The sequence below is a fragment of the Carettochelys insculpta genome, chromosome 1, assembly GCF_033958435.1.
Source record: "Carettochelys insculpta isolate YL-2023 chromosome 1, ASM3395843v1, whole genome shotgun sequence".
Lineage (NCBI taxonomy): Eukaryota > Metazoa > Chordata > Testudines > Carettochelyidae > Carettochelys > Carettochelys insculpta.
The window spans coordinates 378068436-378090147 of record NC_134137.1 but is presented as its reverse complement, the minus strand read 5'-3'; the positions used below and the strand labels follow the sequence as shown (position 1 = coordinate 378090147).

General features: G+C 66.6%; 1 protein-coding gene across 5 annotated transcripts in view; it reads left to right on the top strand.

The window, feature by feature from the left end:
- The window catches only part of CCDC136 (coiled-coil domain containing 136), a 29813-nt gene extending 8304 nt beyond the window's left edge, over positions 1-21509 (top strand). Inside the window, exons 2-9 of one of the 5 annotated variants that reach the window (XM_074976253.1) lie at positions 2386-2571; positions 3028-3102; positions 11585-11911; positions 16047-16164; positions 16758-17019; positions 17118-17261; positions 17725-17833; positions 20533-20668. In XM_074976253.1, the coding sequence (XP_074832354.1) occupies positions 2386-2571; positions 3028-3102; positions 11585-11911; positions 16047-16164; positions 16758-17019; positions 17118-17261; positions 17725-17817 (1205 nt within the window). In that variant the 3' untranslated portion in view covers positions 17818-17833; positions 20533-20668. Of the gene's footprint in view, positions 1-2385; positions 2572-3027; positions 3103-11584; positions 11912-16046; positions 16165-16757; positions 17020-17117; positions 17262-17724; positions 17834-20532 lie in introns of all 5 variants that reach the window. The other 4 variants (XM_074976244.1, XM_074976261.1, XM_074976268.1 and 1 more) reach the window with 4 other exon arrangements.
- Positions 21510-21712: the final 203 nt, after the last annotated feature.

Genomic DNA, 21712 nt, shown 5'->3' with positions numbered 1-21712 from the left:
AAAGTCACTCCTGCCTGCGGACAGGGTGCAGAGCTTGGGGAACCCCAGAACCCCATCACACAGGGCTGAGGAGCAGAGGTCGGGCTGAGGTGCAGTGGTCTGGCGGCGGCGCAGGGCTGAAGCGCACAGGTCGGGCTGAGGCGCAGTGGTCGGGTGGTGGCGCTGTGCCCCCTCACCCTGCCGGGGGAGCAGGTCCCCTGCATGTTCCCAAGAGGTCTCCCAGCTCTCACCCACCCTGACTCCAGGGCTTTGAGGCTTCGAAAATCAAAAGCAATTGGAAGCCACACGGCAGGTACCGGGGCCCAGCCTGTCCAGCGCAGCCCGGCTCCTCCTTCAATGAGCCTCTGGGTGCGTAGCAGCGGGCTGACTCCCAGCCCAGGCCACAGAGCTGCAGGGACCAGAGGAGGGCTTGGCAGAGCGAAGGGCTGGGGTAGGTGGAGTGTGCCCAGGCCCTGGCATGGTGGTGAGGGGCAGCTGGGGACCTGTTCCTTGTCATTTCTCCTCCTTCCCGTTCCAGGTAGTGGGGATGGATCGTTACAGACCAGCCCCCCGATCCCCACCCGCAGACCCCAGCCTGTCAGCTTCCAGCACTGGCCTTCGCTGGTGCATGGCATGTTCCCCGGCCTGGCAGGGAATCGGGGCCGCAAGAACCAGCGGGTTTCATCTTGGGAGCAGTACCCAAGGGCAGCACCGGGAGGCAATTGCCTGATTGGCTTCTGGGCTGCGGCGCGTCCATCCCGCCTGGTCCTGGAGGACCCCGCTACAGCGCAAGAATGGCGTTTAACTAACGGGACGCTGTTGCTTCGGAGCATGCGAGCGGCCAGACCAATGGCCTCTCTAGTCCCAAGTTGTATCTGCCCACAGTGGCGGGGCCCAGGTGCCAGAGGCCGTGCCCAGAGCAGGACGGTTCTCAGGACAGGCCCCCCGACACCCGTCCTAGCCCCTGGCAGGCAGAGGTAGGGACACCCGGAGCACGGGCTGTGTCCCGCAGCCGTTCACAGGGCTGTGCTGCAGGAACGGATGTGGGGCATTTGTGAACCCCGGGGTAGGCCTGGCCTTTGCCCCGTCCTGTGGCAAGGAGTTCCGCAGGTAACGGTGGGTGGTGGGGAGAAATTCTCCCTCCTTTTTGCACCAACCCTGCTGCCTGTTAATGCCCACGGGGGTCTCCGTGGGAGCGTGTGCTGGGCAGCGTAAATAGCGCGTCACTAGCCACAGCTCACGCAGAGAGATTGTCACGCCCCCTCGGCCGATTCTCTGACGTGCTGGCGGGGGGACACCCCAGCAGTAATTCCCCCTTAGGATGTATGGGGCCCAGTCTGTCCCATACTGGCCCATTAACCTTCGCCCGTAACTTGTGAGCTCCGCTCAGGCAGCGCCACATCTCTGGCACCTTTGGGATCTCTGGGATGGTGCCGACCCGCCTGTGCCGTGGCTCTAACCTGGTGCCAGGCTGTGGAGGTCAGTGGAGGTAATGCAGGCCGAGGGCGGTGTAAGGCGGCAGCGAATCGGGCCTGGGCTGGGCCGCATGGGCAGGCTGAGAGCTGCTGGGAGACCCCTGACATTGGGCCGGGGGTTCCTGCAGGGCGGCCTGTGCTGATACCCCTGGAAAGGAGATGGGCGTGACGTTACCCCTGTGCGTGAGCCTGTGTGGGGCTGGGCCAGCGTCTGCAATCCGGCTCTTGGGTTACCGGGGGTGTTAGGTCTGTACAGCCCTAACCCTGCTGTGCACACAGCCAGCGCAGGAGTGTCAGCAACCCCCGACCCCCCCGGGGCTGGTGCAGGGGTGGCATGTGGCTGTGCCCAGGTGCCGTGGTGACGGGCAGCCAGTGAGCGGTTGGCAGCGTTCTCCCTGGCAGAGGGCGAGGGGGTGGGACACAGTCAGCGTGGGGGCCCAGCCGCTGGCTCCTCACACCCTAGAGGGCCAGGGGGTGGTTGCAGCAGGAGCCGTTGGCTCCCCTGGCCTCACCCACCTCTGGCCCAGGGCGCTTACCCAGCCAGGAAGCCTGGGGAGCCCGAAGGCGTCTCTGGGGGGTCTGTTCCCCCCACCATGCCCAGCAGCTGTGCCATTGGAGGGGTGGGAGTGGGGGCCTGGGAGGACCCCGCCACTGGCAGATGCCTCCTGCGTCACCGGGGCAGAATTGTAATGAGCAGGTGGGGACCACCCTCCCCGCTCCAGCTGAGCCATTTCTGAGGCCCCTGGGGAGACCTGCCCCCGTCCGGGAGGGGTCCCCCCAGGAGCGCCTCTGGGGGTGCCAGGGAGTCACGCGGGCGGGGGGTTGGAACCCGCTTCTCCCGCTGGCCCTCGGCCCCGCCCCGTGCAGCGGCTCAGCGGCCCTGGGGCTCCTGGGCCAGGGGGCTCATGCGGCGTTCCCCGTTCCTCGCCAGGTGAGCTGGCGGCCCTGGCGGACGAGGCGGGGAATGAGGGCTCCCTGGAGGAGGACGCGAGGGAGCTGGGCCTGACGGACCAGGAGATGGAAGACCTGAGGGCCCAGGTGCTGCAGCTGCTGGAGGAGCTGGAGGAGATGCGAGGGCTGGCCGTGAAGCATGAGGACGACTCGCTGGAGCTCCAGGGTAAGGGTGGTGCGCGCTGACACAGGGCCTCCGCTCACTTGGACTCCTGGCACGGGCTGGGCACAGTGCCTGTTCTCCGAGGTCCCCATGTGCGGGGCGCTGTTGGCATTGTGCCAGGGTGCACGAGGAGGCCTTGTGCTCCCTCTTGTGCTTGTGCTTCCACGGGTTCCCATGCACACTCCTTGGGTGCATGTGCTCTCCCGTTCCCTGGGCCAGGTTGGGCTCCATGTGGGGCTCCCAGCCCCTCCAGCCAGGGGCCCCGAGCTGCGGCTGGCCTGGCCCTTCCTGCGTCCCCTCTCCAGCCGGAGCTTGTGGGTGCCGGGGACTGAGTCTCTGGCCCACGGGGAGGCTCAGCTGGGCCCCCGGCCATCACTGGCTGCGCATGGCCCGTCTGTGCTCAGCGTGGCCGGGGTGGGGTGTCCGCTGGCTCCCGCTGACGGCGGCTCCCCACTGCAGAGCTGCTGGAGGACGAGCGACTGGCCAGCGCCAGGCAGGCAGAGATCTTCACCAAGCAGATCCAGAGGCTGCAAGGTAAAGCCCTGCCCGCCCCGCAGGCCGGGGGAGGGACGGCTTCCCTGTGCCCCCAGCGCCCGACGCTCGAGAGAGGCATCCGTGCGGGGCCCAGCCGGGCGCTCTGGGGCAGTCCCGGGGAGGCCCCTTCGGTCAGCCCCTGCCAGCTGCAGCTTCACTTGGCTTCCCGCCTCCGGGGCCAAACGTTGGAGCCCCGCGTCACCCCAGCACTGCCGGCAGCGGGAATCTTGGACGCCAAAGAGAGCCACCCCCCCGCCACCTGCTGGGCGCCGCTGTCGGGATGCTCCGGACACGGCCTGCAGAGGCCTTGGCTGGCCCAGGGAGCAGGACATTGTCGGTCTGGGTGGCTCTGACCCCCGAGTCCCAGGCCTGGACCATCTCCTCCTTCCAGCTGTCCCCTCCTCCAGCCTCTGGGGCAGGTGCTGTCCCCTGGCCTTCTCCGGCCCCTTGTGCCCAGCTGGCCATGCCTAGCTGGTGTCCTGCCAAGGGGGATGAGCGTTGCCGGGGGCCAGATGTGCTGCCCTTGGAGTAGCCGTTAACTTCTCAGGCTCTCCATGAGAACAGGGGCCCAGGCCAACGGTGCCAGGGGCTCTGCAGGGTCAACAACCTCTCCCCTCGCCACCTACCGTGCGGCACAGAGGGGAAACTGAGGCACTCACCCACCCCCATCTGCACAAGCCTTAGGGAGCTGCCCCACAGGGGTCAGCCCCACATCCTGGCTGAGTGCGGGGAATTCCTTCCTGACCCCTGGCTGGGGAGCAGTCTCTCGCCTGACGCGTGACAGCGGAGCCCTGGCAGTTCCCAGCTTTACCATTCTCCTCCGCAGTGGCCTGTGGCAGAGAGTCTGCAGGGGGCCGTGCCGGGCAGGGGGCTTGTTTGCAGGGGGCTGGCGCCCAGACCCTGCTGCAACAGGCGCCTTCTGCAGACAGGCAGAGCTTTGTCACAGTCCCTTGGCCAGATTCCAGCTCGGGCAGTCCCATTCCCACACCCCCTTTCCCCGGGAAGTATTGTCCCTGGGCCGGTGAGCAGCTGCCGGGCACCGCCCCAGCACTGCTGGGCGGAGGGATCTCTTGGCGTGGCAGCTCTCTGCCAGGGTCGCTTAACCCTTCCTTTCCTCGCAGCCTCCCCCTCCGCGCCAGCCCCGGGGCAGGGCCAGCTCCCCATTGAGCAGCTACCGCTGGCTTCCAAAGGGTGTAGAAACAATCAGTCACAAATGGGGCTGGCCCTGCCCTAGGGCTGTGCCGAGGGCTCCCCTGGGCCCTGCTCCCAGACACGTCAGCGCCTCCCAGGGGCGTCAGCTCAGAAGCCCAGGAGAGGCACAGCTGAGCCATCTGCTCCTGCTCTGAACACAGCAGTCTGCAAGAGGGAGTAACAATGGGGCCCAGAGACAGCGCCTCTTAGGCAGGTTCCCTGTAGCTCAGAGGGCTGTGTGCCAGCAGGTCTGGGGCAAAGGGAACACTCCACGCAGCCAGCTCTGCCCTAGCCCCTGCCACAGGCCTGTGGAGCGTTGCTCAGGCTTGGGGAGAGGAAAGGGAGCATGCAAAAGCTGCCAGGTGTAACCGAGAGCAGCCTTGGGGCTGCTCTAGTCTGGGCCGGTGGCTTACATAGATCATACACTGGCGAAAGCTGGCAGCATTGGGCTTGCGTCAGTGCCAGGGTAGAGAGAGACAAGGACGGGAGAGAAAGTCTTTTATCCGCATCTTCGGTGGCAGCAACTCAAATGTGCGGGGGTAGGGGAGTGCTCGACCACTGACTGTGCCTCAGACTCTACTTCATCCCTTCCCTCTGCCCCACTGGTCTTCCGGCCCCGCTCCACCCCCATCCCACCTGCTCCTGCCCCCTCCCCCAAGTGCACTGGTAAGACGGGAGGGGTCTCTGGGCACCGGCGAGGAGTCCAAACCTGGGCGAATTGCTGACAGCCGGAACAGACAGCCCAGCCCAGCCCAGCCGGGGGGTCCTCCACGGGGAGGCACCAAATCCATCACACCGACCAACTGCCGCCTCGCTGCCAGCCCAACTCACCCAGCGACGCCCTCCGGCGCTCCAGCTCCCCTGGTGCCACGGCCAGTCCCCTCCGCACCCAGGGAGAGGTGATGGAAACCCACCTCCCCACATCCACCCAGGTTCTTCCAGCCCCAGCCCAGGTCAGCCTGTGCCTCCGATCTCACCCAGCCAGCGCCGGGCCCGGCCGTAGAACCCAACGTCTGAAGTGTTATTAGTAAAGAGAGGAAAGAACAGGGGGAGAGTAGGGTCGTTAAAGCAATCGAATTCCACACACCCATCAGCGAGCGCTTGGTGCCGGCTGCAGCAGGGGCGGGATCGCTGCTGTCTCACAAGTCGCTGGAGAATGTCCTGTGTCAGGCCGGGTCAGCGATCCTTCCGGCCCTGCTCAGAGCAGAGCTGCGCCTGAAGTGATGAGCTGGGCTGGAGACAAAGGTGGAGGAACCTCAGGGCACCTCCTCGTCCCCTGGCCTGCATGGAGGGAATTCCTGGTTCTCCCTGGGTGGAGGCACGTCCCAGCTGAAGCCTGTCCCAGGAGCAGGTCACCTGTCCGTGTCCTTTTGGGCAATCAGCCATGGCCTGTCGGCTGGGTTACCCCTCCACAGCCAAACTCCTCCTGCGGTGTGGACTGATGCGCCCCTGTGCTGGTCAGGTCTGGCTTCCCCTGGCCAGGACCGTTCCCAGGAGGTGCCGCCCTCTGGCTGAGGTCTCCCAGAAACTCACCTTCCCGCTGCAAGCCTGGGGCTGCTGCGGGAACTGCACAGATAAAACGACACTGCACAGGGCAGCAGGAACACAGCCAGCGGAGCATCTGCTTTCCAGAGCCCCTCACCTGGCCCATGGGGCGCACAATTGGGCGCAAGGCTGGGCCGATGGCTGCTCCCTGGTTCTGCAGGTTCATCTGAAAACCCAGTAACCTCACAGGTGAAATCAGAACTGCTCAGGTGTGTTTCATAGGCCCTGTACTGCTAGCAGCTGTTGGGGATTCTTCTTTAGCTCCGGTAGCATGGGAGGCAGGTCTGAGCTTTCCCCACTGCATCCAGGAAGACCCCAGAGTGCCATGCGGTGACAAACGCGAAAACTGCACGGATGCAGAACTGTTATTATAACTGAAAAGTTGGGCTCCCAGTAGCTGTTTCCGGCTCTGTCACCTGACCCCAGGCCTGGAGATCGGAGGGTTGTAGAACATAGGGATCACTGTGGTCTGCTCACCTGTGTGAGCCAGACCGCAGGGCCCCCAGAATTATTTCCTCTGTGAAAGACGGAAGGCCTTTCAGACACCAGCCATGCGGCGGGGACAATGGTCAGCGATGGAGAATTCACCACAACCTGGGGAAATTCCCCTCCTGGTGAACATTTTGCTTTTTTCCCCACCTGACTTCGGCTCCCTTCATCTTCCAGCCTGTGAGGCTGGTAGACCCTCGTCCGCTTGACAGAGGAGGCTGCTGTGCCTCCATTTCTGCCCCCCTGTAGGGCCCACAGGCTGTGATCGGCTCCCCGTCTTTGTCCAGCTGAACAGAGGGAGCTCCTGGCATCTTGCATGGGGCGGGGGGCTACTTTTCTAGGCCCTTAATCCTTCCTGGGGCTCTGCTCTGCCCCGCTCCAATTTACCAACCTCCTCCTTGAATTGTGGGCACCTGACGGGGCACAGGATCCTGGCAGCAGTCGCCCCAGTGCCCAGTACAGAGGTAGACAAAGCTTATGTCCTCTGTGGCACCTCCCCTCCCCTCTGCTGGACCCAGAGCAGTTCATCAACCCTTAGCTCACTCGTGTGAGGTTGGCACAGCCCATCAGACGGTCATAAAAACATCCCAGGGAATTCCCATGTGGCCCCCTGGCCTGCAGGTCCGGCCTGTGAGGTTTGCTCCTAGGCGTGTGACTTTGCATTGGGCCATATTGAAACCCATGTTGTTAGCTCGTGCCGGCTTACTGAGTGAGCCAGCTTGCACCGAATTGGTGACTTGCCTGCTTCTTCGCTTCCCACCCCGGTGCTGTCACCTGCAGGCTGCAGCCGCTGCATTTTCCTGCTTGCTTCCGGGCGTCGTTACCAAGGCCAGAAGTGTGCCCTGTGGGAATTGCCGGCTCACGATGGGCCACGTCCACAGCCATGGCTCATGACTTATCAGAGACGGCTTTTAATCCACGGAACGTGGGCTGGGTTCAGGATGTGTCACTCTTCTGTTGGCATCAATGTGGCCTGTGACACCAAGTCCCAGGCCTTGCAAGAGTCTGAGTTTACACCCCTGTGAGCTGTCACAGCGCCCGCAGGGACACCGGTGTAAACCCAAACGGACTGGGAGATGTGCGCGTTCATGTCACCAGGCAATCCTCTGCTTACGAGGTGCTCCCGTCGGCCGCGGCTCCAGGAGCCTGCCTTTGTGCTGGGCGGTCCCTTGCGGTGGGAATCCTTCAGGATACCGCCAGTCCCAAAGAACCGGTCACTTCCCCCAAGTAAATTGCACCTTAGGTCTCACACCAACAATGACAACACACTTGGCAACCCTTTATTAAGTTCGCTAAAGGGTTTTTACATGGGAAAAAGAAACGCGAGTGTTATGGACAAAGCCAAGGCCCGGAAACAGATGCACACAGGAGTTCCAGCCCTGCGTTTCGGAAGGCACTCGGCGTTTCTGTAGCAGGCCAGTTCTGCATGCCCCCTTGGGGTTAGCTGTGGCTGAGCACCGGGGAGACCTACAAAATCCTCCCCCCGCCAGCGTCCATGCATCACGGACCAGCTCCTGTGCTTGGGGGACTTACCCCTCTTTGCTATGTGCTCCAAGCTGCACATGCAGCAGAGACCAGGAGTGCGTCACAGGCAGGAGAGCAGAACAGCAGAAGCTTTTTGTTGATGGGAAACTCCCGCCCCACACTAGTCTGGTGGGTATCAGTGGCCCTGTCTCGGAGGGCAGGCCTGACACCCACACAAGAGTTCATGTCCCCTCTAGGCCTCCAGGGATCAAAGCAGGCTCACGTGGCAGGCGCCAGCGCCCGCGGCAGTGATTGGCCCACGCTGGGCCCTGGTAGCATGGGACACGGTGCTGCTTTGGCAGGAAATGGTGGAGGCTGTACAGGTGCGAGATTGTGAGTGGCGATTTGGGGAGCTGAGTGGCTCAGCCCAGGGAGGAGCAGGGCTGAGGGGTTGTGGCAGCCACATGTCAGACGAGGTGGTTCCTGCTGGCCTGCAAATCCATGGGAAGCTGGGTGGGGCACCAGCTGGGCTGACACACCCTAGGGGCCATGCTGGGACCGCCCTGGGCCCCCAACAGCTGCCCCCTGTACACCCCAGCAACTGCCCTGGGGCCCCCAGCAACCACCCCCTGGTGCCCTGGCAACTGCCTCCTGGGTCCCCCAGCAAACACCCCCTGGTGCCCTGGCAACCGCCTCCTGGGGCCCCCAGCAACTGCCCTGGGGCCCCCAGCAACCACCCCCTAGTGCCCTGGCTACCGCCTCCTGGGGCCCCCAGCAACCACCCCCTAGTGCCCTGGCAACCGCCTCCTGGGGACCCCAGCAACCACCCCCTAGTGCCCTGGCTACCGCCTCCTGGGGACCCCAGCAACCACCCCCTAGTGCCCTGGCTACCGCCTCCTGGGGACTCCAGCAACCACCCCTTGGTGCCCTGGCAACCGCCTCCTGGGGACCCCAGCAACCACCCCCTGGTGCCCTGGCAACTGCCTCCTGGGGACCCCAGCAACTGCCCCCTGGGAGCTTGGCAACCATCCTGGGACCCCCAGCAACAACCCCCTAGGAACCTAGAGCTGTGTGCTTGGGCCTATAGTGCAGGGGTGCCATAGCACAGCGGGGCCCTGGGACTGCATGCTGGAACCCATAGCCCGCGGGGGCCGTGCCGTGCTGGGACCCATAGCCCGCGGGGGCCGTGCTGTGCTGGGACCCATAGCCGGGGGGGCCGTGCCGAGCTGGGACCCATAGCCCGCGGGGGCTGTGCTGTGCTGGGACCCATAGCCCGGGGGGGGCCATGCCGTGCTGGGACCCATAGCATGGGGGGCCGTGCTGTGCTGGGACCCATAGCCCAGGGGGGCCGTGCTGAGCTGGGACCCATAGCATGGGGGGCCGTGCTGAGCTGGGACCCATAGCCCAGGGGGGCTGTGCTGTGCTGGGACCCATAGCCGGGGGGGCCGTGCTGAGCTGGGACCCATAGCATGGGGGGCCGTGCTGTGCTAGGACCCATAGCCCAGTGGGGCTGTGCTGTGCTGGGACCCATAGCCCGGGGGGCCGTGCTGTGCTGGGACCCATAGCCTGGGGGGCTGTGCTGTGCTGGGACCCATAGCCTGGGGGGCCATGCCCATAGGGATCTGGGGTCCCAGGCCCGGGTGGCTCTGGAGGGCACAGGGCAGGGGATGCCCCAGCCCCACCAGCAGAGCATGAGCTGCCAGCCGGGCCGGCCCCTCGGCTTGGGAGCCCTGGAACCGTGTGGGGTCACCCGGGCTGCACACAGGGGCTGGGCCGGCCTGGAGCCAGGGGAGGCAGCCATGGACCTCACGCCCTCCACCTCCGTGGGCAGTGAGTGCAACCGCCCCCTGGGCCCCCGGCAACCGCCCCCTGGGCCCCCGGCAACCACCCCCTGGGCCCCCGGCAACCACCCCCTGGGGCCCCAGTAACTGCCTTAAGACCTCCAGCAACTGCCCCCTGGGGCCCCTGAAAACCATGCCGGGCCCCCTGGCAACCACCCCCTGGCTCCTCAGCAACTGCCCCAGGGCCTCAGCAGCCGCTCCGCTGGGGCTCCTGGCAGTGACCCTGAAGCCTGGAGCAACTGCCCGGGCGCCCCCAGCAACCCCCAGGTTCCCCATCAACTGTCCCTGAGGGACTCCGCAGTTACCAACTGCCAGGGACCCCCCACACCCCAGCAACTGGCCTGGGGAACCGCTACATCTGGCCTTTGGGATCACTCAGCAGCCACCTCTTGGGACCCCCACTGGCACCTGCCCCCCAGGGGTCCCTCAGGAACCACCCCAAGTCTCCCCAGCAACCACATCCCTGGGGCTCACCCCCAGAAACTGCAGCCCAGAGACCCCAGCAATCGCTGCCAGGTCTCCCTGCCCAGCCACTACCCCCAGGGATCCCCCACCCAGGAGGCACCCCAGCATAGCAGCCACCCTCTGGGGCCCCCTCTGCCAACAACCTATGGGGAGCCCCTGCCTGGGAACTGCCCCCAGGACACCCCCCAGCAGCTGCCTGGCACCCTGCAGACTGCCTCTGTCCCTGGGGACGGCCCCACCTAGCTCCTGGCTACCCTGCCTACTGTGGGGCGACTGACCTGGGGGGACCACCGCGTCCAGCACCCTTGGGACCCACCCCCAGGGCTCCCAGCCTGGCGGCCGCCTGGCTGCCAACCCATGGAAACCTGCCACCTGGGGTCCGACTGCCCCTCTGGGAACCCCCGCACCTGGCAGTCTCCCCTCTTGGGTACCTCAGCACTCTCCTGTCGGGCAACCCCTGCCCTGGGAATCCCCCACTTGAGAGCCCTCCCTGGACCCCCTTTGGCCCCCCACCAGGGTCTCCCCACCCACCCAGGGACAAACCACGCCCAGGGACCCAAACCTTAGTGGCACTCCCTGCCCCTACCCAGCCCCACCCCAACCTTCCTGGGTCACACTTGCTCCCGGGGGGGGGTCCACTCTGCACCCACCAGGGGCTGCCCCCTAACCTTCACCTCCCCCCATGGCTCTCTGCCCCCTACACACAGCCTCCCCCCAACTCTAAAGCACGTGCCACCGGTTCCCTCACCACAGTGACACCATGTCTCCCCAGCCCCCGCCTCCACCCCCCCGCCCTTATCCACCTGCCCCCCACAGGGCCACCAGGGGTTCCACCACTCTCTTCAGGGGCTTCCAAGCTGGCCCCCTACCCCTGCAGGCCCATCCCCCAGCTGGCACTCCCCTCCTGTGCTTCCCCACGCATGCTCCTCCTCCTTGGCCGTGTTTGGCCTGGTGGTGGGAGCAGGACCCAGTGGGGGGCAGGTGGGTAGGCCAGGAATTACGCACCTGGGGCTGGCCCAGGAGCCAGAGCAGAGGTGGAGCTGGCCCAGGCTCGCAGACGGCCCTGTGGTGGCCAGCATGTGGGCTGGGAGGCGAAGCCCTTTGCCGATGTTGCAGAGAGAGGCAGGGCACCCTTGGGTGCAGGGGTCCCAGGGGGTGCCCAGGAGGGCCATGTATTCTCCCTCTTTCAGCCTGTCAATGGGAACACGCTGCCCAGGGATTCAGCTGGCTATGAGGTTATGCCTCACTTCCTGTCCCAAACTCACCTGCAGCGCTGGGAAGTATCTGCCTGCTCCCTCCCCAGAGGTGGCTGCATTTCGGTGGTGACCCCAGTGCCTGCTGGCCAGCAGCTGCGTTGGGGTCCTTCTGGCTCTCAAACACTCCCTGCTCCATGGGACCCCGGCCAGAGGGCAGGGTGCAGGGTGAAGGGGCAGTAGTGGCAGTCTGGTGCCAGGCTCTCACCCCTGCTCTGCCCACAACCCGTGCAGCTCAGCTGCGCACGCTGAAGGACGAGTTCAGCTCCCTGCAGGAGACGAAGGAGTCAGAGCTGGATCAGGTGGAGCGGGAGCTGCAGGAGGCAAACGAAGAGATCCATGGCCTGCAGCTGGAGGCGGAGGAGATGGCGGCCATCCACGAGAACGAGATCGCTGCGCTGCAGGAGCAGCTGTGCTGGCTACGGGCCGAGCTGCAGCGCGTCCAGCAGGTGCGTGACGAGTACGAGACGGAGGTCACCACGCTGCGCGCCGAGATCAAGATGAAGCGCGACGGCCAGGCCCGGGCCGAGGGCCGCTCTGACGAGGTGGCCAAGCTCCAAGGTACTGCAGCTGAGAGCCCTGCTCTGTTAGGGGGGTGGGGGTCTCAGCAGGGGGCGCTCTCCCCAGCTGCTCTGGTGCTCTAGTGCGGCACTAGGGGGCGCTGCGCTGCAGGGAGGGGTGGGGGTCAGCAGGGTGTGCTGTGATGCAGGGAGAGGGGTGGGGGCAACAGGGGGCGCTGCACTGCAGGGAGGGGGTAGGGATCAGCAGGGGGCGCTGCACTGCAGGGAGCGGGGGGGGGCCAGCAGGGGGCCTTGCACTGCAGGGAGCGGGGGGGGCCAGCAGGGGGCGCTTCACTGCATGGAGGGGTGGGGGTCAGCAGGGGGCGCTTCACTGCAGGGAGCGGGGGGGGGCCAGCAGGGGGCGCTTCACTGCATGGAGGGGTGGGGGTCAGCAGGGGGCACTGCACTGCAGGGAGGGGTGGGGGTCAGCAGGGGGCGCTGTGATGCAGGGAGGGGTGGGGGGTCAGCAGGGGGCGCTGCACTGCAGGGAGCGACGGGGGCTGCAATAGGACAGGGTTCCAGTCACAGCTGGAGACATCAGTCCCGGGTCTCTTTGCTTAAAATCCGGCCACTCACAGCCCCAGGCTGGGATTTCCTTCTCACCAACCAGGCACCATCGCACCTCTGCCAGCCCAGCCCAGCCCAGCCCAGCCCAGCAACCCCCAAACTCAGGTGAGGGGCTGTGAAGCCTATTTCAGCAACACCCCACAGATTCTTCTGGACCCTGTCTACATATACTTGGATCTTATCCAAACAACCGTGCGAAGCCAGGCCCTTGGGTCTAACACGTAGGGGTGTATTAACACAAAAGGAAGAAGCGGTCTGGAGCGAAGGACAGTTAGAGCAACACTTCACATGCATCAGCCACGACTACTGGTGCAGCCAGCGCCGTTACGTGCTGATTCGTGAAAGTCTCTGAAAGTTCAGTTCCGTTCAGGTTAGGTAGAGTCAGTCGCTGGAGCGCTGTAGATCCGGCCCCCTGGGGTCCACATGCTGGACATGGACCCTTGAAGACCACAAGACAAAGGCTCCGAAACGGACACTGCTCTGTCCACACCATTGTTCTCCCGTGTGTTGACTCTTCCTCTCCCTCCAGGGCCAAAGCCCTTTCTTCTTCCAGGGATTCCCAGCCTATGGGTCGGGACCCAGACGTGGGCCGCATTAGATTTGTTGAGGGTCGCTAGCTGGGCTCCCAGCCGCCCGTGGCTGTTAAGAAGCCATTTGCAGTTTCTCAACACGGCCGCCTCGGGCAGCGATCTGTCCATAGCGAGAGCTGCTGGAGAGGGCAGCTATCTGTCACTAGCCATCCCAGTTACTTTTGCTTAGGTGCTAAAACCTTAACACTTGGGATAATTGGTTTTAACGACTGTTACCTGCTGGGAGCAGGAGGGCTGGGGGAGCCACCCAGCCTAGCAGCCCTGGTAAAGAGGGTACAGGGTTGGGGGGAGTATCTCAGCCTGGGGCTGTTTGGCGCTGCTGGGGGCGGTCTAAGGCTGGGAGCAGTTTGGGGCTCTGGGGGGGATTTAAGCCTGGGGCAGTATGGGGCTGCGGGGGGGGGTGTCTAAGGCTGGGGGCAGTTTGGGGCTGCAGTGGGATTTAAGCCTGGGGCTGTGGGGGGGCGTGTCTAAGGCTGGGGGCAGTTTGGGGCTGCAGTGGGATTTAAGCCTGGGGCAGTTTGGGGCTGTGGGGGGGGTCTAAGGCTGGGGGCAGTTTGAGGCTGCAGTGGGATTTAAGCCTGGGGCAGTTTGGAGCTGTGGGGGGGTGTCTAAGGCTGGGGGCAGTTTGAGGCTGCAGTGGGATTTAAGCCTGGGGCAGTTTGGGGCTGTGGGGGGGGTCTAAGGCTGGGGGCAGTTTGAGGCTGCAGTGGGATTTAAGCCTGGGGCAGTTTGGAGCTGTGGGGGGGGGTCTAAGGCTGGGGGCAGTTTGAGGCTGCAGTGGGATTTAAGCCTGGGGCAGTTTGGGGCTGTGGCGGGGGTCTAAGGCTGGGGGCAGTTTGAGGCTGCAGTGGGATTTAAGCCTGGGGCAGTTTGGAGCTGTGGGGGGGGGTCTAAGGCTGGGGGCAGTTTGAGGCTGCAGTGGGATTTAAGCCTGGGGCAGTTTGGGGCTGTGGCGGGGGTCTAAGGCTGGGGGCAGTTTGAGGCTGCAGTGGGATTTAAGCCTGGGGCAGTTTGGGGCTGTGGGGGGGCGTGTCTAAGGCTGGGGGCAGTTTGAGGCTGCAGTGGGATTTAAGCCTGGGGCAGTTTGGGGCTGTGGGGGGTGTAAGGCTGGGGATGGAGGTGGTGGCGTGGGACTAGGTTGTGTTCAGCCCCTGGAACATTAAAAAATTGCCCCATGGCCCCCAGTGGAAAAAAGTTGCCCCCCTGCCCCCACCCCCACGTCCGCATTACAGAGACATTTTCATGGTGATCCCAGGCAAGGCGCTTGCTGGTCTCTGGCAGTCACCCCCTGCTCATGTCTCCGTTCTCATCGTTTTGTTTGTGACCCCCCCCAGCCCCTCCAGCCTCCGCGTGTGGGGTTAGGCTGGGGGGGGGTGAGGATGGGTCTTTCCCCCCACAACTCAGATTCAGTTTAATAATAACATAACAAGGGGAAGGGCAGCGTTACTGCAGGAACGTGTCTGCGTGTTGGTGGAATAACTTTTGGTAAGTTAGCGCGAGGGGCGCAGTTTGCTATTGTCGCCTCGGGCACAAAATTGGCTAGTTACGGTGCTTCCCCCAGTTGTGAATTGCCTGAGTCCCCAAGTCTTCCTGAGCTGTCAAAAGGGGTCCCTGCCTGGGAAGGGTTGGGGGTGCATCCCCCCAACCCCCTGCTGTGGCAAACTGTCACTGGCAGAAGCCCAGGAGACAGTCCCTAAGTGGCCCCTGCAAGGATTGAACTTATGACGCTAGGGTCAGCAGGCCAATGCTCAAACCTCTGAGCTCATCACCAAAAGTTGCTAAGGCAGCTGCAGAGCTAAAAGTGATAACCTGACCTACAAACATGACACAGACACACCAGGAGCAGGCCCAGCCTCAGGGCATCATCAGCTTTCATCAGGCACACAACATGCCCCCTGCCCCCCCAGCACAATATATGGGGCCAATAGCCAGGCTGGGCATTAAAATGGCTTCCAGACCCAATGTAAAAGTCCAGCCACGTGACAGGGCTCAGCAGGGGGCGCTGTGCTGGAGGGGTTGGGGGGGCCCGGCAGGGGAGGCTGTGCTGGAGGGGTTGGGTGGGCCCGGCAGGGGAGGCTGTGCTGGGGGGTTGGGGGCTCAGCAGGGGGCGCTGTGGTGGGGGGGTTGGGGGGCCCAGCAGGGGGTGGTGTGATGGAGGGATGGCTCAGCAGGGGGCACTGTGCTGGGGGGGTTGGGGGGCCCGGCAGGGGGCACTGCACTGGGGGGGATGGGGGGCCTGGCAGGGGGTGCTGTGCTGGGGAAGTTGGGGGGCTCGGCAGGGGGCTCTGTGCTGGAGGGGTTGGGGGGCCCGGCAGGGGGAGCTGTGATGGGGGGGATGGCTCAGCAGGGGCGCTGCGCTGGGGGGGTTGGGGGGCCCGGCAGGGGGTGTGGGGCCAAGCAGGGGGCTCTGTGCTGGAGGGGTTGGGGAGCCCGGCAGGGGGCACTGTGCTGGAGGTTTGGGGGCTCGGCAGGGGATGCTGTGCTGGGGGCGGGTTGGGGGGCCCGGCAGGGGGCGCTGCGCTGCGCTGCGCTGCAGGTAGAAGGGTGGGGGCCCAGCAGGGGGCACTCTCCCCCACAGTCCTTGCTGGCCCGGGTGCTCCAGCATGGCATTGGGGGTGCTGTGCTGTGGGGTGCGGGTTGGGTGGCCTGGAATGGGGGTCTCCTATCTGTCAGCATGGTGCTGTGGGGAGGGGTCATGCTGCCTCATCTCCCTTGGGGCAGCCCCCGTGTCCTTCCCTTATCTGCTCCCAGAAAACTACTGCTACTGGGGCAGTGGGGGGCGCTGTGGGTCTCTGGGGGGCAGGGCCGTGGGGCGCTGTGGGTCTCTGGAGGGACAGGGCCGTGGGGCGCTGTGGGTCTCCGGGGGGCAGGGCTGTGGGGCGCTGTTGGGCTCCGGAGGGGCAGGGCCGTGGGGCGCTGTGGGGCTCCGGAGGGTCAGGGCCATGGGGTGCTGCCCCCATCGCAGCCTGTGTGTTTCAGAAGAGCTGCAGTCCCTGCGGGAGCAGTACCAGGACCTGAGGGAGGAGCACCAGACCCTGCAGGAGAGCAACAAGGTCATGGTGCACCACCTGGAGAACCTGGAGGCCCAGAAGTACAGGTGAGGGCTGGGAGGGGCCTGGGACCCAGCCTCCCACTCAGGGCTGCCTCCTGCCCCCCCCAGCCACGGCGTGTGCCTGGGTCTGGGAGCAGGGGCTGGGCTGGGCTGGGCTGGGCTGTGCTGTGCCAGGGTCCTGCTGGCTGGGCTGGGTGGGGCTGGGCCGGGCTGGGCTGCGCCAGGGTCCTGCTGGCTGGGCCGGTTGGGGCTGGGCTGGGCTGTGCCAGGGTCCTGCTGGCTGGGCTGGGCTGGGCCGGGCAGGGCTGGGCTGGGCTGGACTGTGCCAGGGTCCTGTTGGCTGGGCCGGTTGGGGCTGGGCTGGGCTGTGCCGTGCCAGGGTCCTGCTGGCTGGGCTGGGCCGGGCAGGGCAGGGCTGGGCTGGGCTGGGCTGTGCCAGGGTCCTGCTGGCTGGGCTGGGCCGGGCAGGGCTGGGCTGGGCTGGACTGTGCCAGGGTCCTGCTGGCTGGGCTGGTCAGGGCTGGGCTGGGCTGGGCTGTGCCAGGGTCCTGCTGGCTGGGCCGGGTGGGGCTGCACTGGGCGGGTGGGCCGGACCAGGAGTGGCTCTACAGTCTGCCCCAGCCCCGGGCTCGTTCCAGATCCAGGAGCCGGTCGGAAGAGTCCCACAAGTCGATGGAGTCGGTCGAGGACCATCGCCCCGTGCGCCGGTGCCTGTCTCCCCGGCGTGGCAGCCCCCACCTCAGCGGCAGCGTCTCCTTCAAGATAGAGGACGACATGAGGACCATCAGCTCCCCCAGCTGCAAGCAGCCCGTGTGCCAGGACGAGGAGTCCGACTCGGAGCTGAGCCTGCGCTTCCAGCTCCGGAGCCAGGAGGAGAAGGTGCAGCTGGCGCAGAGCAAGGTACTGGCCTGGCGCCGGGCTCGTCGGGCCCGGCCTGCGGGGCATGTGGCTCCCCGTTGCCCCCGGCCGGCGCTCACGCCCCTCTCCCTGCCCGGCAGTGTGACACCATGCAGGCGGAGCTGCGAGAGCTGCAGGTGCAGTACCAGGCCCTCCAGCGCGAGCGCCAGCAGCTGCAGGAGGAGCTGAGGCTGTGCCGGGCAGAAATCCAGAGACTCAAGGGCACCGTCCCTGCGGACGGACGGGTAGGTGGGCGCAGCTGTGCGGGATGGGGGTGCCGGGCAGGGGGCTCTGTGCTTGCGGACTGCCGGGCTCCTGGGCGGGCTGGGGCTGGTGGGTGATGGCTGTGCCATGCTGCTGCCTCCCGTGGGACGGTGCCACGGTGATTGGGGGTCAGTGCCTGCAGGGGCTGAACCGGTGCCCCATGCCAGGGGAGGCACCAGCTGGGCACAGGAGCTGCCTGGGTCTGTCCAGAGCCGCTAGAGCTGGGGCTTGTCTGGATGCATGGGAAGCTCCTGCTCCAGGCTTGGCCAGTGAGCCCCTGCCCCATGGATGGCTCAGCCCCCAACAAGAGACAGCCGGCCCCAGCTCTGGGCCGTGGGGCAGGGCTGAGCCACCTGCAACGTAATCTCTCTTTTCTCCCCTCCTCATCTCCATCCATCACCGGCCTGCGGCTGCCGCCCCATTCCATCCCCGCTCTCCCCATAGAGCCGCCCCGCCCCCGAGATCTCCCTGCCCCTCCTAGGACTGGTTGTTATAGCGGCTCTGCTCTGGTGCTGGTGGGCCGAGAACTCTTCCTGACGCAGCTCAGGTACCGGTATGTCCCCTCCCACCGCCTGGCCCAGCCTGGGCCGGCCCGGCTTCGCTCTGCCCCTCCCCTCACCCAGCCCAGCCCAGCCCAGCCCAGCTTCGCTCTGCCCCTCTCCTCGCCCGGCCTGGCCCGGCTTCGCTCTGCCCTTCTCCTCGACCAGCCTGGCCTGGCTTCGCTCTGCCCCTCTCCTCACCCGGCCCAGCCTGGGTTCGCTCTGCCCTTCTCCTCAACCGGCCCGGCCTGGCTTCGCTCTGCCCCTCACCTCGCCCGGCCCGGCCTGGCTTTGCTCTGCCCTTCTCCTCGATCAGCCTGGCCTGGCTTCGCTCTGCCCTCCCCTCACCCAGCCCAGCTTTGCTCTGCCCCTCTCTTCACCCAGCTTGGCTTCACTCTGCCCTGCTCCTTGCCTGGCCCAGTTCAGATTCTCTCTGCCCCTTCCTTCACCCAGGCCGGCCCAGCCCAGCTTCACTTTGCCCCTCTCCTTGCCCAGCCTGTCCTGTCTTCGCTCTGCCCCTCTCCTCGCCTGGCCAGGCCTGGCTTCGCTCTGCCCTCCCCTCACCCAGCCTGGCCCAGCCTGGTTTCGCTCTACCCCTCCCCTCACCCAGCCCAGGTTTGCTCTGCCCCTCTCTTCACCCAGCCTGGTTTCGCTCTGCCCCGCTCCTTGCCCGGCCCAGCCCGGCTTGTCTCTGCCCCTCCCCTCACCCAGCCCAGCTTCACTCTGCCCCTCTCCTTGCCTGGCCTGGCCTGTCTTCGCTCTGCCCCTCTCCTCGCCCGGGCCAGCCTGGCTTCGCTGTGCCCTTCTCCTCGACTGGCCCGGCCTGGCTTCATTCTGCTCCTCTCCTTGCCCAGCCTAGCCTGGCTTTGTTCTCCCCTCCCCTCACCCAGCCTGGCCTAGCCTGGCTTCACTCTACCCTTCCCCTCACCCAGCCCAGCTTCACTCTGCCCCTCTCCTCGCCCAGCCCGGCCTGGCTTCGCTCTGCTCCTCTCCTTGCCCAGCCCGGCCTGGCTCCGCTCTCCCCTCCCCTTACCCAGCCTGGCCAAGCCTGGCTTCGCTCTACCCCTCCCCTCATCCAGCCCAGCTTCACCCTGCCCCTCTCTTCGCCCAGCCCGCCTTCACTCTCCCTCCTCCCCTCACCCAGCCCAGCTTTGGTCTGCCCTTCCCCTCAACCAGCCCACCTACTTCACTCTACCCCTCTCCTCACCCAGCCCAGTCCGGCTTCACTCTGCCCCTCCCCTCACCCAGCCCGGCTTTGCTCTGCCCCTCCCCTCAACCGGCCCAGCTTCACTCTTTCCCTCCGCTCCCCTTGCTCGGCCCGGCCCAGTTTCGCTCTGCCCCTCCCTCCCCTCACCCAGCCCAGCTCGGCTTCACTCTGCCCCTCCCCTCGCCTGGCTTGGCCCAGCTTCGCTCTGCCCCTCCCCTCGCCTGGCCCAACCCGGTTTCGCTTTGCCCCTCCCCTCACCCAGCCCGGCCCAGCTTGGCTTCACTCTGCCCCTCCCCTCGCCCAGCCTGGCCCGGCTTCACTCTGCCCCTCCCTTCACCCAGCCCGGCCCGGCTTCACTCTGCCCCTCCCCTCACCCAGTCCGGCTTCGCTCTGTACCCATGCATGGCAAGGCAGCTGCTCCGCCCTGGTCCCAACCGTCAGCACCGCCCCAGCTGCGAGCCCCTCTACCATCCCACCTCCCCCATCCATTAGGCCTGGAGACGGGCCCCTCCCTCAGAGACTGGCACCTGCTGCCCCTGCCAGAGCCCCTGGCATGGCCCTGGGGTGGGACAACCAGCTCCTTTCCCCTGCCACCACCCCTGCACCTGGCACCCAGCGGTAGGGCCTGTGTGCCCGGCTGTTCCCCCCAGGGCGTGTGCCCGGCTGTTCCCGCCAGGGCGTGTGCCCGGCTGTTCCCCCCAGGGCGTGTGCCCGGCTGTTCCCCCCAGGGCGTGTGCCCGGCTGTTCCCCCCAGGGCGTGTGCCCGGCTGTTCCCGCCAGGGCGTGTGCCCGGCTGTTCCCCCCAGGGCGTGTGCCCGGCTGTTCCCCCCAGGGCGTGTGCCCGGCTGTTCCCCCCAGGGCGTGTGCCCGGCTGTTCCCCCCAGGGCGTGTGCCCGGCTGTTCCCGGCCCAGGCCCAGGAGCTAGCCTGAGCTGCCCTCCGTGGGCTGCGACTCGGGGCCCTGCCCTGGTGAGGGGCTTTGGGGCCCCGGGCATAGCGCACTGAGTGCCGGGGGGCTCGGGGGAATGCAGTATGAGCCCCCTCACTAAGCAGGCAGCCCCCCGCATGCATCAGTCCCCTCCATCCTCCCCCACCCGCTTCCCTTGGTTTCTTCCCATGACTCCAAGCCCACGGCCCTTGGGGGGTGCCGGGGGGGGAGCGTTTGGCCCCAGAGGGCAGGGCAGGGCAGGGCTGGCAGCCCAGCCCCAGGCAGTGGCACACAGACACAGGGAGCTGCCTGGGGACCCCTCCGTGGGGTCTGACCCCCGTGTCTCCCCGGGGGCGTGAGAGCGAGGGACCCCATCTCCCTGGGGGCGGCCGCCCCAGCCGTTAGCAGCGTGCTGGCAGCGCTGCAGGGCAGCAGGTGACCCAGGGGCTGTGCCCCCCGGCGTGCCTGGATCAGCGCCTGCCTCCAGGCCACAGGCGTGTCTGGAATGGGGGCTCCCCCGGCTGGGTGGGGGCAGCTGGCCACGGAGGCCCAGCGCTGACCCCCATCTTCCCCACGCAGGTCCCGGCCGGGGGGCTGAAGCCCATCATCTTCTTTGCAGTGGCTGCTGCCGCCTTGCTGCTGTACCCCTGTCTGAAGAGGTCCTGCGCCAGGGCCGTGCCAGCCTGAGGGGCGCAGTGCCCGGGCCATGCCAGGCACGCAGCGAGATCTGCACCCCGGCCCCACCCCTGCCATGGCCTGCTGCAGCTGCGGGGGCTGGAGACCCTTGCTCCAGCCCCCCCAGCACATGGAGGTCACCCCATCCCGGTCAGGCACGCCCTGGCAGCATCTGCCCCACTGGGGCTCCAGGGCAAGGCAGTGCCTGGGTGGAGCAGGGAAGGGTGAGCTGATTCCTCTGGGGGTGCGTGGCCGGGGGGCGCTCTAGGAAACAGCCTCAGCCATCCCTGGGCCCCGATCTGGGCTGGTCCGGCCCCTTTGATCAGGGCCCTGGGGGGTTGTCCGAGGGGGGTCTCTGCCATCGACTCCCCCAAGGGAGCCTGTTCCGCTGGAACCCTGCCCGTGGCAAACCCACACCCAGCCACGGGGGAGCTGGGCTGCCAAGGGCCTGCTGCCTGCCGAGCCGATCCCCAGCTGGGCAGCGCCAGCAGCACAGAGAGCCCGAGGCGCCCACCCGCGGCCACCGTGTGCGGCCGTGACCTCGCACAAGCTGCGGCCGGGGCGAGCAGGGAGGGAGGGCATTTGTCTGCCCCCGCTGCCAGGGACTACCAGCTTCCCTGGGCAAAGGCCTCCTCCCCAAACATCACACCCACCGCCCCTGCCCCCACCCCTGCCCCCAGCTGGCCCAGCATGTCTGCTCTGCCCCTGCTCCTGCCTCCGGCCGGCCCGGCACTCCCATCCGCCCCCGCCCCCTGGCCGGCCCGGCACTCCCATCCGCCCCCGCCCCCTGGCCGGCCCGGCACTCCCATTCCTCCCCTGCCCCCCGGCCGGCCCGGCACTCCCATCCGCCCCCGCCCCCTGGCCGGCCCGGCACTCCCATCCACCCCCGCCCCCTGGCCGGCCCGGCACTCCCATTCCTCCCCTGCCCCCCGGCCGGCCCGGCACTCCCATTCCTCCCCTGCCCCCCGGCCGGCCCGGCACTCCCATCCGCCCCCGCCCCCTGGCCGGCCCGGCACTCCCATCCACCCCCGCCCCCTGGCCGGCCCGGCACTCCCATTCCTCCCCTGCCCCCTGGCCGGCCCGG